At 36.6% G+C, this 14,865-nt stretch overlaps 1 protein-coding gene and 1 pseudogene across 1 annotated transcript; both read left to right on the top strand.

The window, feature by feature from the left end:
* Positions 1–2,401: 2,401 nt before the first annotated feature.
* LOC125591258 (transcription factor MYB51-like) lies at positions 2,402–3,485 on the top strand. Its single transcript, XM_048765151.1, has one exon. It carries the CDS (start codon positions 2,524–2,526, stop codon positions 3,295–3,297), a length of 774 nt encoding a protein of 257 aa, XP_048621108.1. The 5' UTR covers positions 2,402–2,523; the 3' UTR covers positions 3,298–3,485.
* A 7,436-nt stretch (positions 3,486–10,921) lies between these two features.
* LOC125591257 lies at positions 10,922–14,375 on the top strand (annotated as a pseudogene).
* Positions 14,376–14,865: the final 490 nt, after the last annotated feature.

Here is a 14,865-nt window from a genome sequence, read left to right as displayed (position 1 = left end):
TTAAATCCTGCCGACAAACCGAGGAAATTCCGACGGAATTCCGACGCCAACGGCTAGTTCGTCGGAATTTCCTCGGAATTTTGTAAAATCCCCAAACGGCTCTCCAACGGCTATAATATTTCCTCGGAATTCATCCGTTTTTTCCGAGGAACACATATTTTCTCGGAATTTCCTCGGAATATTCCGACGGATTGATATTTCCTCGGAATTCCGTCGGTATATTCCGAGGAAACCAAATTTTGTGTTTCCTCGGAATTTCCTCGGAAATTCCTCGGGATATTCCGAGGATTTCATTTTTCGTCAGAATGTCCGTCAGAATATCGCTGTTTTCTTGTAGTGAAGACATATAAGTAATGGAAAAACGATAAATCATAATAGTATTCCATATATTAAAGCCAACTTGTAGACTGTAGAGTACGAAAACACAACACACATGCTTGTGAAGGGAACACCTCAACTTCACAAATCATCATTCATTACTTCAAAAATAGTTTACATAAAGTTCTGCTAGATCCTCTTGTGTTCTTTTGTTACTGCTGCTCCAGTCCCACTTCAAGGTAGTTCTAAGCGACACACACTACTTGCCAAGCTTCTCAAATGTATGTGATAGAACAATGATGTATATTTGATGAATAACTGCTCAAACTCCCTCTCTTAGCCTCTACAAACCAGAGTACTAAGCCAATTACAATCTTGCTCTCAATAGAGAAGCAAGGCCAAGACTCACCAACTAACTCTTACTAACAATCCTCCCTCTTATTTATACTCTTCTCTCGAAAGTAACTGCCTTCTCTTCTTCTTATTGTGAAGGTACCAGCTCCTTCCCACGTGCCTTGTATCATATCAGTATGATACATCACTGGTCCACTCTCTTCTCCTAGAGACTTAAATGTCCTCTCTCTGTACCCCTAATCTTCCAAGTATACACTAATTTCCGGCTTGTACGTGGTCACTCCAAGAGTCTAGTGCACGGCTACAGAGAATCTTGGGATCAAAGCAAGACAGAACCCTTCTCACCAGCTGATTCAGCTGGATAGTTTTGAACTCATAACCCACAGCCTCAACGATAGCGTAGTTAAACCCATTTTCAGTGGTTAAAGATGAAGAAAAATGGAAATCTCGAGCTTGGCAAAATCTTTCCCGGGACAAAGACCGCTTCCTAAACAAAAAGGAAGGAATGTACCTGGTTTTGGCATGTATCCCTGTAGAATGAACCTGACCATGTTTAGTTAATCTTTTGCACCATCAACTACAAATCACAAAGACAGTTTAATTGTTGAATGCGCCACAAATCTGTTATATCTACATACCTCCTATCCTGAAGGTCGACATTTCTTTGGATTGCTGTAAATCTCAGGATTCAGGTGAACGTACCTGAACAAAGTGAGATATTGCCTTAAAAAACATGAAAAATGAATAAACAAAAGAGTTTGAAGATGATTTACTGTGTTCCATTCAGAATATGAGCATAGACCATAGAGAGAATGTCTAAAGTATTATTCTAAAGTGTTTCATCAATACCCCATAAAAAGGCTCTTTTTATTCAAGTTTTGCTTCCTGGACCATAGAGAGAATGTCTAAAGTATTACTCTAAAGTGTCTCATCAATACCCCATAAAAAGACTCTTTTTATTGAGTAAGAGACTGTGAAACAAAGCATACCAGTTTAAAAACGCCATAAACTTGTTTTGCAATGAGGCGCCTGAAAAAAGTAGTCCATTTTATGTATCTGTTTAAGAGTCAAATTTTGGGTATGATGTTCTATTTTTATCTTTACCTTCTGTAGAATCTGTAGAATCTGAGGGTGTTCTTGCAGGAAAATGGTAGCCCAAATATTGGTCTTTCCCAAAGGATACATCAAAAAATCATTGATAATTTCATCTTCCTCGAGAGTTCTTTCGGTAATTTCGTCACCAGTTAATCCATCATGTCTCCTTCAATGGATTACATAGAATATCGCAGATCTGAGACTTTGGGAGCATCTTCAAGAGTTTGCTGAGAAAATTATCTTTTGGAGATTCATAAAGAATCTTCAATGTTTATTGCATTTAACTGGTGGCTGTGGACAATGCTCGACAATGAGAGAGTTTTATCCTATGTTTGATTTTTTTGATGGTTTTTGGTTTGAGAAACAAAACTGAATTTTTGGATATAGTTATTGGCGTCATGCCGTAGAGGTCTAGAAAGAGGTTCGGTTGGAAAATGAGTCTGTAACGACGAGGGAATCTTGTAGTAACCTTCTCTGATGACGACTATATTTTAACAGATGACAAAAAAAAAAAAAAATCAAAATGAGCCATGTGACAATCACATACAAAAATGACGTCGCTGTAGGCAGCCACACGTACTACAAGCACCGCGTAAATAAAGATGGTGCCTCTTCCTCAAACTTTCTCACTTTGCAAGTGAAACAAACATCTCTTAGAAAAAAATATTAAAGGTTCTCTCTCTCTATTTCTCTTGTGGTGAGAAACAAAACAAGTAGAGATCTCTTTCTGCCTATCTATTGCGTTCTTCTCGTTCTATGATAAAACGATCTCGAGTATTCCAAAAGAGCAAGATGTCTATAAGAAAAATCTACCGATGTCTAAATTCTTTAATCAAAAGATCATGGATTACCAGATGGGCTGCAATAGCTCGTGGATTACCAGGAAGAACCGATAACGAAATCAAGAATTACTGGAACACTCATATCAAAAAACGTTTGATCAAGAAAGGTGTTGATCCGCTTACTCACAAAAGCATATCAGCAAATTTGCAGGATATTCCGGAGAAACAAGACATTAATCAGACAATTATAATGAGTGATGATGGTCCTGATCATAGTGCGAAGGTGAAGAAGTCGGCTAGGTTCTTGAACAGAGTAGCTAATAGATTCGGAAAGAGAATCAACCAGAGTGTTTTGTCTGAAATTATTGGTAGTGGTGGCACACATACTACTATTACTACAAGTGCCACCGTTGACTCCGAATCAGATAAGTCAGCGAGCTCTTCCTTCGCACCAACCTCAAATCTTCTTATGACCGCTAACGGTAACGCTACGTCGTCTCCGTCCGCATTTTCTGAGTCATCCATTAACGATCGATTAATGTACTGGGATAAGGAGGATAATATCGAATTTTCAACATTTCTGAATGATGAAGATTTCATGGTGTTGGAAGAGTCTTGTGCTGAGAACAATGAGTTCATGAAAGAGCTTACGAGGTTTCTTCAGGAGGATGAGACGGACAACAAAGAAATGATGCCCGTCAATGAACATCAAGACAGTTTTGAAGATATTGATAACTATTTTGCATGAGTGAATCTTCTGATAAACCCCACATGGTCATTTCAATATGATCCTGTGATAGATGATTATGTTGATAAGTGATGTTGAACCATGCATGTAGCTTGTGTTGTCATATGTGCGTGTCGTTTTGGTGTTTTTCCTTCTTTTTTTTTGTTTTACTTTTCTGTAAGTTTGGCGTCAAGTGTGTTTCGTTTATGTAGTGGTTAAATATATATAGTGATGTTAATAATATTACATTGTTTTACCGAGTGTATTATATGAGTATTCGTAATTAGTTGATGCAGAACAAGTACCAATAAAATATAGAATATCGAATTGTAACAATCCAAATATGAGATCTATTCTAAGTTTATAATATAATTAAGTACTATTATTTTACTTCTTGCTAGTGTTAAAACAATTTAAATAATCTAGCGACCATTCTTTGAACGTTCCAAGAGTAAAGATAAGAGGAAATAATGCATTATCATTATTCATTACATTCTTTCTGAAAGCACCATGCAGAAACAAAAGTAAAAGCTGAGATTTGTTTCAATAATCTAAACTATTAAAATTGAAGTACAAATAAATCTTAACCCTAAGTTTTCCTAAATAATTACTATCTAATGCCATTGACCTTATAAATAGCAATTTCTATAAAAATTATTACGAAATTGCCTAATATTTAGCTACCTAATAAATTTAGAAGATATGCAATCCTTAATTTAATTTAAATCAAAATCAAAAATTCAATTTTGCAATCCATAAAAAGCTATAAAATAGATTAAATTATCAGATTAATTTATTGGTTTATTGAAAATTAAATTAATCAAAATCGTTTAAATTTTTAGAATAATAAAAATAACTCAATTATATTTAATTAATTAGTCTCTTCTAATTTAATTAGTACAATAGTGTATGTATATAATTTTAAATGTTTACAAAAGCAAATATTCGTGCGTCCGCACGGGTGAAGATCTAGTATTATCTTAGAAAACAAGTTGACCGATTTCCTTTTCCAAGATAGTGTTTTCTCTATATACAAACTATTACAAAGTGAGACTAGAAATTAAAACACTATAATAGCATCTTCGCGAACAGTTTTTGTTACAAGAACTACAGCAAATTCTGATTTAAATATCCATATTTATTTTTGGTTAGAACAAATAGAATTAATATGTCTATAAACAAGTTAGATGAAAATGTTAGCTTTTGGCTTTGCCGCTTTGAGCCCAATGTTAGTTTTATAATTAGTTTCAGCTGCAGTAACAGTAATTATGACCTAGGATCGATTGCTAATTTGTGATTGGAAACATTACATATTGATCTTGAAACCCTACATCTTTCATTGTTTTTTATTCTTTTTTTCTCATCCACCTGCCAAACAAAAAAGTGTTTTGATAATTTTTGACCCACTTTCCGCTATTCTTAATTCCTAAGTCCAGTGGAAACTATTAGGATTTAGGATGAACTTAACAAACGATAATTTGTCAAAAAGTATATTATAAATATTTAGGAACATTTTAATATTTCTATACGTAGAATTATCTAACGTTTATATCATTATTTATAAGCACAAATCTTCTATAAAGCGGATTTATTTGAAAAATAGTTATCAGCTATTTCATAAATCATAATGTACATCTGGATAGAGCTAAACTAAACCCAACTTAGAATATGTTTTTATTCCGTTTTCTTTTCCGTTTCTAAGCCTTATAAAGCGTGTTGTCTCATTTTCTGACTTGCACCAGGGCCGTGAGCACAAGCTGGTCAAGCATGTGGTTGGGGCCAATGTATTTATAAATATTTTAAAGGGCTAATTTGACAATAATGATTGTTAATTCAGTGGTTTAGTATGCTTATTCAGTGGTCAAAAGTCAGGCACGGCCCTGCTTCCATGTCCGATTATTTCTAAGCACATACCACATTTAACATTTTATTGGAATTATTTCAAGTAATAATTCGCATATTCGTTTGTTTCTTGACGTCGACTCATTCCTCTTAAAATAACCAAAAAACTTTTGGACGCAGATTACTGGAAAGCTACACAAACAATTAATTAATATATGAAAAAAAATACTACTTTTCAAGTCCAAAATCTAATCGTAACGAGGTTTGCTTCCGCGAATGAACGATATAGTAAATATATTCATCAATTGTATCATCAAGTTGTATTTTAAGATCATGTACACTACGTAATCAACCGGCTCATCTAATTTTCTTATATCTTCGTTAATTCTCAACTTTTATCTGATATTGGATTTTAGTTAGAAAATGCAAGATATATATGTGGTGGACTGGTGGGTCGTCACAAGTCATTACCGGTCGTGGATGTTGCCTGTTGGCACTCTATGCTAGTGACACATTCTTGCGTCCGACTCTTGACATTTCAAAGGACTGATCATATGTAACAGTGATAATGCCACCAAACAAGTTATAAACAAATAGTATGCAAGTTATTTTATTTACCAAACCATAGAAACTTTCAAGGTTGGCTCCTTTCACTTGATATTATTTATTCCTTTGTTCAAACTTCAAAGCATAAAAAAAAACTTCAAAGCATATAGAGGTGAAAAACAATAATTAAATAAAGAATTTTTTTTTTCAAAAAAAATAAATAAATAAAGAGTGCTAGAGATATTGAAATATGCTCCCAAGAGACTTTATAAATTGGATGATATAATTTTTTTTGTATTTTTTCAATTTCATTTGAAAATTCATATAACTTCATATAAATTGATTTTTTTTTCAAATATTGTATATAGTTAATTCATGTAAGTATTTATATATTTTGGGATTCGTGTTTATGACCAACTTAGTATCTTAAAATCTTATAGATATTCTAATTTTTCAATGATCTGTAAGCAACTATAACATCTTTCATATAAATTGATTTTTTTAAAAAATATTGTATATGGTTAATTCATGTAAGTATTTATATATTTTGGGATTCGTGTTTATGACCAACTTAGTATCTTAAAATCTTATAGATATTCTAATTTTTCAATGATCTGTAAGCAACTATAACATCTCTCATGGACTCAAGCACACAAAGAAATATTTTTACTATACCATTGTTCACATTTTTAAAATCAGAAACTATGATCATTTGATAGTTTTTGGTTTACCTCTTCACTGATCACATTGTTATTAAATATTATTCAGGTTTACTCTGCGTTGAGCATTTTGTATAAGTTTAGATGTTTAGTGATTAGTATTCCTAACTATCATATATTTTGGAAAATTTCATTTAGTTATAATTATTTGTTACGAAATGAATATTAAACTTGAAACTGTAACTTGTACTTTTGTTCTCATAATATTTTCATTAGTGAGGTTTTAGCAAATTTAAATTGTTTTTCGAAAAGATATATTTGAATTTTACATAAAACTAAGAGAAACTTTGTAGGATAACCCGTTTAATTTTATTTTCACAAAATAGCTTCTAAAAAAGAAAGTGACAAAAAGAAATTTTAGTGAAGAGTAAATATATATGTATAACCTTAAAGTTATCTAACCCCGGACTTTGGTTTTAGATTTAAGGGGTGGGGTAAACAAAATTTAAAAATAGAAAAAAATTAAAAATAGTTTCAAAAGTATTTTCGAATTTCAAAAGGAAAATTAGAAAAACAATTAATACTTTTTTTTGAAAAAAGATTCAATCTTTTTTTATAAAAAATTCGAATTAAAAAATATATAATCGAAAATTATAAGAAAATATAAATATATATATATATATATATATATATATATATATATCAAGGAGTAGAAGTGTCTTATTTTTCTCCTTGAAAACTCTTTTTGTAAGAAAAACTTACAAACATATATTTGGGAGAATCGCCCTAAAACTAATCAATTTATTTTTTTGTTACACTAATAGAAAAAGGGTAAAACAAATCAACTTTGCAAGCCTAAGTTCACATTGTTGTTAAGCCGAACATAACAACGAAGTGCATAAACAATTATTTCTAAATTTATTAATAGAGGAATGAATGCATACTCGCAAATGGTTAAACATGTATATTTCTTCTATTTTTAATAGGTAGTATTATTAATGAATAACATAAGTTTTCAAATTTCAATATCCTAATAATTCTATTCAGTTCAAAATTTTATTTTTCTGTTAGATATGAGTTTGAGTTAAGATTTTTGGTAGTGCAGGTTGCACTATTGATAGGAAGCTAATGACTTTGAAGATGATGTGAACCAGCAAGAACATGTGTTAGTAAGGAACTAATGTTTGTATGATTTGTGCGGATGCTAAACTTCAAGATTAATATCGCTGGATTGTGATCCAAGTATATTGTCCTGTTTTTTTTTTCATTCAATCCTCGATAACCAAAGAAAAGACATATAAGTAATGGAAAAACGATAAATCATAATGGTATTCCATATATTAAAGTCAACTTGTAGACTGTAGAGTACGAAAACACAACACACATGCTTGTGAAGGGAACACCTCAACTTCACAAATCATCATTCATTACTTCAAAAACAGAGAGCTCAAAAATAGTTTACATAAAGTTCTGCTAGATCCTCTTGTGTTCTTTTGTTACTGCTGCTCCAGTCCCACTTCAAGGTAGATCTAAGCGACACACACTACTTGCCAAGCTTCTCAAATGTATGTGATAGAACAATGATGTATATTTGATGAATAACTGCTCAAACTCCTTCTCTTAGCCTCTACAAACCAGAGTACTAAGCCAATTACAATCTTGCTCTCAATAGAGAAGCAAGGCCAAGACTCACCAACTAACTCTTACTAACAATCCTCCCTCTTATTTATACTCTTCTCTTGAAAGTAACTGCCTTCTCTTCTTCTTATTGTGCAGGTACCATCTCCTTCCCACGTGCCTTGTATCATATCAGTATGATACATCACTGGTCCACTCTCTTCTCCTAGAGACTTAAATGTCCTCTCTCTGCACCCCTAACCTTCCAAGTATACACTAATTTCCGGCTTGTACGTGTTCACTCCAAGAGTCTAGTGCACGGCTACAGAGAATCTTGGGATCAAAGCAAGACAGAACCCTTCTCACCAGCTGATTCAGCTGGATAGTTTTGAACTCATAACCCACAGCCTCAACGATAGCGTAGTTAAACCCATTTTCAGTGGTTAAAGATGAAGAAAAATGGAAATCTCGAGCTTGGCAAAATCTTTCCCGGGACAAAGACCGCTTCCTAAACAAAAAGAAGGAATGTACCTGGTTTTGGCATGTATCCCTGTAGAATGAACCTGACCATGTTTAGTTAATCTTTTGCAACATCAACTACAAATCACAAAGACAGTTTAATTGTTGAATGCGCCACAAATCTGTTATATCTACATACCTTCTATCCTGAAGGTCGACATTTCTTTGGATTGCTGTAAATCTCAGGATTCAGGTGAACGTACGTGAACAAAGTGAGATATTGCCTTTAAAAAAACATGAAAAATGAATAAACAAAAGAGTTTGAAGATGATTTAGTGTGTTCCATTCAGACTAGGAGCATAGACCATAGAGAGAATGTCTAAAGTATTACTCTAAAGTGTCTCATCAATACCCCATAAAAAAGGCTCTTTTTATTCAGTAAGAGATTGTGAAACAAAGCATACCAGTTTAAAAACGCCATAAACTTGTTTTGCAATGAGGCGCCTGAAAAAGGTAGTCCATTTTATGTATCTGTTTAAGAGTCAAATTTTGGGTATGATGTTCTATTTTTATCTTTACCTTCTGTAGAATCTGTAGAATCTGAGGGTGTTCTTGCAGGAAAATGGTAGCCCAAATATTGGTCTTTCCCAAAGGATACATCAAAAAAATCATTGATAATTTCATCTTCCTCGAGAGTTCTTTCGGTAATTTCGTCACCAGTTAATCCATCATGTCTCCTTCAATGGATTACATAGAGTATCGCAGATCTGAGACTTTGGGAGCATCTTCAAGAGTTTGCTGAGAAAATTATCTTTTGGAGAATCTTAAAAAAAAAAAGAAATATATTGGAACATGTAATGAAAATAGTGAATACAAATGAACATTACGACCACGAGGAAACATTAATTATGATTATAAGCTCAATCAATCTGGCCAAAAAAAAAAATACTAGTATTTCTCACAATCAGATGCAACAAAAAAATAGGGCCTCACCACGTCATTAAACCAAACCGAGCAAAGACTTGCAATACCTCAACCGGAACCAGAGGAAGCTAGGCTGGAAAAAAGTGTTCCCAAACTAAATCGGGAGAATTGCCAAGTGTGACTCAAAACTCGGAGTCAAACCCAAAACAATACCCCAACTTGGGTCAAAGGCAAAAGTAACCTAAAAGGCTATTGAAATTACAACTATCCCCTTGTGACCAAACAAAAAAACGGAATTCTTTTTACGTTTCTACCCCTCGCAAGTCGTCTGTTTAGACGACTTGAAAATAAGTCGTCCAGACGACTTAACTTAAAGTCGTCTGGACAGTTAGTCTTAAACATAATTTAAAAATTTTGTAAAAAATATTTTGATAAGTGAAAAATGGGAATTATGTAATTAACATATGTCTTAGGAGGTATAAATTAAGATATAACAAATTTCAATTGTTTTCAGCATAGATGAGTGAAAGTAGTGAGTCATGATATTCTTAAGTTTATGTTTCATCAACATATGTTGTAGTATTGTATGTGTTCTTAGGGTTAGATTTTGGAAAGCATTAAAACCGTTTTTGAAAATTTTTAAAATTACTTATGCGTGTTCATTTCTGTGTATAGTAAACACTATTTAAGTATAATTTGATTTTATAACGTGGTTAGTTAGTTAATCTAGTCATTTTAGTTTAGGGGTTCATTTTAGGGTCTAGGACGACTTAATATTTTGTCGTCTGAAAACAGACGACTAAATATTAAGTCGTCTGTTGTACATTATCAGCCAGAATAAGTCGTCTAAACCGGACCAAACCTTAAAGTTTACCAATGTAATTTTAAAGCTAACCGGATTATTTACCCAATATATAAGGTGATTTTTTTTTTTGTTTCATTTTTCGCGATATTCAGAAACCCTAACAGTTCTCTCTCAAAGGCGATTTCGAATTCCCACGATTTCCGAACAAACCATCGTTCTCAACATCGGCTATCTATCTCACTTCATTCTCACCGTTGTCGCCGCAGCTTCTTCTAACCCTAGCGCCGCCGATTCCTCTAAACCCTAGCGCCGCCGATTCCTCTAAACCCTAGCGCCGCCGCTTCCACTATTTCCGAACAAACCGTCGCCCTCGCCACCGTGGTCACCAACGTTCTAAACACTAGCGCCGCCGCTTCTTCTAAACCCTAGCGCCGCCGCTTCTTCTCTGTAAACCTTAGCGCCGTTTCTCTGTAAACCCTAACGCCGCTAAGTCATCAATCTCGAGGAAAAGATGAACATAAAACGTTGTCTCTATCAATTTACTCATTCTCACCGTTTCACGTTTATTTTTTCAGATCTATAACCGCAATGACGAGTACTCCAACTCCTTCTGCGACTGGAAGACTTGTAAGTAATTTAAGTCGTCTGGAAAGTCTTCCAACTGGACGACTTAGTAGATGACTTAAATATAAGTCGTCCATTTGGAAGACTTTCCAGACGACTTAATTATAAGTCGTCTACTAAGTCGTCTGGACTTATATTGTTGTCTTTGATTATTTTGCAGACAAAAAGGATGGATATTCCAGAACTCCCCCGTAGGTTATACACATCAGGGGAAGAACCAGAAGCCCACAATAGCATTTCGTATCATACGGATAACAGCAAGTTGCATACTGCTCTTAGGAAAGCTCTTACTGATGACGAATTTGAAGAGCTCAAGGAGTCGAGTTTGGGAGTTTTCATCAAGTTCAAGGAGCAGGGATTTGGTTGGGCTTCAAGGCTGGTTCACTACATGCTCAGTTTCAAGCTGGACATTAAGAAGAAGTATGAGATGTGGTCTCTCGTTGGTCCAGAACCTTTGAGGTTTTCACTGTTAGAGTTTGAAAACCTCACTGGTCTAAACTGCGAGTACATCGAGGACCTTGAGACACCAAAATGTGACGTTACCCCAGAGATGGTTTCTTTCTGGGGGATGCTGGGAGTTCATCTGGAAGCTGGGCCAACTACTGATCAGATAATAGCAGCACTGCAGAGATGCGGGGATTGGTCCAGGGAAGATCGCAAGCGGCTCGCGTACCTCTCCATCTTCACTGGATTCATTGAAGGGAGAAAGTTTTCAACCGCTACACGATCTACTCTGGCAAGGCTAGTGATGGATTTAGAACGGTTTGAGAATTATCCATGGGGGAGAGTCGCATTTAAGGTGCTGATGGACTCTTTGTGGAACAAAGAAATTGCTGGCTGTTACACCGTGGATGGGTTTATACAAGTTCTTCAGGTCTGGACGTACACAGCTATGCCGGAATTGGGTGCTAGTATTGGTGGTCCCAGAGCAGACAGTCCGTCTCCACCGATACTGGCTTACGAGGGCAGCAGAGGCCGCAGATCAATGAAAGCTGCTATCTTGAGTCAGGTATTTACTTCAATCCAAAAGACTGCGCAGACGACTTATTATAAGTCGTCTGGAAGGTCGTCCAGCTGGACGACTTATCGGACGACTTAATTAAGTCGTCTGGAAAGTCTTCCATCTGGACGACTTATTAGACGACTTATTATAAGTCGTCTGGAAGGTCTTCCAGCTGGACGACTTAGTAGACGACTTATAATTAAGTCGTCTATTTAGTATTTTTTTCAAATATCTAACTCGATTCTTCTATTTACTGCAGACCCGCGTGATCAACTTTGTTGAGAAGGACATTAGTGAAATGTGGCCAAAATGGGACTCTGAGGTTGAGGACCTGCCCGCGGAGAACATCATTAAAGTCATGTATGAGCGGAGACCGTGGAAGTGGACCATGGATTGCTGGGAAGTCACTGGTACTAAGGTCAATACAAAACCTAAGGTTGTGACTCCATCAAAGAAGGCCAAAGAGATGGTTGTGTTGGAGGAGGAGGAGGAGGAGGAGGAAGACAATCCAAGACCTCGGAAGAAAGCTCGTAAAGAGGCTCCTAAAGTGGCTAGTGAAGAGGCTAGAGAAGAGGCTAGAGGGGTGACCAGAGAGGAGTTGGAAATTATGTTCAAGGGCGTAGCTGACTGCATGAAAAAAGGGTTTAATAAGTGCATGAGGGAGTTTAGGAAGTTGTCCGATAGATTGGAAGCTGTGGAGAAGAAGGTTGGTGTCACCAATCAGGCTACCCCTCCACTCTAACCAATCAGGCTACCCCTCAAGATAAACACCTACCCCTCTTGCCAAAGAAACCGGGGGTAGAAACAAACAGGCTACCCCTCAAGATAAACAACCTACCCCTCTTGCCAAAGAAACCGGGGGTAGAAACAAACAGGCTACCCCTCATGCCAATGAAACCGTGGTTAGTAACCAGCCTCCTCCTCATCAAACCAAACAGCAGCCTCCTCCTCCTCAAAAGAAACAGCAGCAGCCTCCTCCTCCTCAAAAGAAACAGCCTCCTCCTCAAAAGAAACAGCCTCCTCAAATCAAAGAGGTTAGTATCAAATCCAGGGTTAACTAGTTGTCCAGACGACTGTAAAAGTTGTCTGGACGACTAGTTGACCCTGGACGACTTAAACGTAAGTTGTCTGGACGACTAGTTGACCACGGAAGACTTAATTTTAAGTCGTCCAGGTCCAACTAGTCGTCCAGACAACTTTTGTTTAAGTCGTCCAGAGTTAACTTGTGTGCAACTTTTATTGCAGAGATGGTTGCCGGAGGATACAGCAACCGAGGCGAACTCGGTAAATAAGACCTCCAAAGAGATTGTTGCTGTCACTTCCACCGATCACCAACCGAGCCTCGCTTCCACCGATCAACAACCGAGCCTCGCTTCCACCGAGCCAAGCGATCCAGTTTCAGAACCGAGCCTGGTTGTATTGGACAAGCGTGCAAAGAGTAAACGAGCGAAGAAACCTGCTCCCACTGTGAGATCTCCTTATACGGCAGAGAAAAAAAAGATAAAGTGGCAGCCTATAATCCATTTCCGCCAGTAAACAAAGATCGGTTGAAGGAACTCGCTGATTGGTTGAAAACTGATCCGTAAGTGATTGCTTTACCCATAATAGCTTGATTTAGTCGTCCAAAACTGATTGCTTTTTTGTTTGCAGTCATTATTTAACTAAGACCGAGGACAAACCACGTACATCACCAACAAGGTGGTACCACTTCCTCCGGACAGCCAGAGGATGGCTGGAAGACTGCGTAAGTCTTCTGCACACGATTTAAGTCGTCTACAAAGTCGTCCAAGTAGACTACTTTCCAGACGACTTAAAGATAAATCGTCTGGAAAGTCGTCTACTTGGACGACCACGTAGACGACTTATATTTAAGTCGTCTGGTAACTTCTAACTTGTTATATTTAATATGCAGCATATAGATGCTTGGATTAATGTGCTAAGGCAGAGGTATCAGGAGAACCCACAAGCTTTCAGGAGCGAGCGAATGTGCTTCCTGGATCACAACTTTTCCCAGTCTTGGAGAGAGCAGTATCACCTCTTCAAAACATCGGAACCTGATCACAAAGGTTTAGGAAGAGTTCTACCTGGTGGGGCGTCGTATTTTTATGACGGATCAATACCTTCATTTTGCCAATCAAACAAGAAGTGGGGGGAGGACATTGATGATATCTATGCGCCAGTGAACTTGGACGACAAGCATTGGGTTGCTATTTGGATATCGATCCCTAAGAGGCACATAGTCGTCTGGGACAGCATACCTTCATCTAGTGTACCAGACGCATGGGATGCGATAATGGAGCCTTTTCTCCAGATGGTCCCTTATCTGCTTGTTGAGTGCGCAGCCACCGACGAAATACGGGTCAAATACGGGTTGGAGCCATACACATATGAGAGACCGCTGAAAGGTGTACCCACGGCCAACAATGGTGATTGTGGCGTGTACACTGTAAAGTACATTGAATGTCATGCTCTCGGTGTCTCCTTTGACCCTAAAGACTTTGCTAGGTGCAACGCAAAGAAAATGAGGGATAATATGGCGGTGGATATATGGAAGGAGCTTGTTGATCAGCATCTAAAAGAAAATGTGGATGGTGATAAGTTCGTGGGCTTGTATGATTAGATTAGTGTTTGTATTTGAACTTGTCTTTGTATTTGAATATATAAGTTGAACTTGTAAATATATAAGTTGTAAATATATAAGTTGTCTGAAAGATTAGTGTTTGTATTTGAACTTGTAAATATATAAGTTGTCTGGAAGAAATAAGTCGTCTGGAAGGTTTTCCAACTGGACGACTTACAAATAAGTCGTCTAGAAGGTTTGGACGACTTATTATAAGTCGTCTGGAAGGTTTTCCAACTGGACGACTTACAAATAAGTCGTCTAGAAGGTTTGGACGACTTGAAGGGATAGTAGAAGGTAGTCTAAAAATAAAATACACTTGAAGGGATAGTAGAAGGTCGTCTAAAAATAAAATACACTGGACGACTTAGTAGAAGGTCGTCTAAAAATAAAATACACTGGACGACTAAAAATTTAGTCGTCTGGACGGGTAATCAAGACTGGACGACTTAAATTTAGGTCGTCTGGACAACTAGTCAACTGGTTGTGT

The sequence above is a fragment of the Brassica napus genome, chromosome C8 (assembly GCF_020379485.1).
Source record: "Brassica napus cultivar Da-Ae chromosome C8, Da-Ae, whole genome shotgun sequence".
Classification (NCBI taxonomy): domain Eukaryota; kingdom Viridiplantae; phylum Streptophyta; class Magnoliopsida; order Brassicales; family Brassicaceae; genus Brassica; species Brassica napus.
Note: the sequence above shows the minus strand (reverse complement) of the source record. Positions and strands in the feature narration are given on the sequence as shown.

Coding starts and splice junctions, on each gene's coding strand:
- LOC125591258 (XM_048765151.1), top strand. CDS start 2,524: ATGATAAAACGATCTCGAGTATTCCAAAAGAGCAAGATGTCTATAAGA.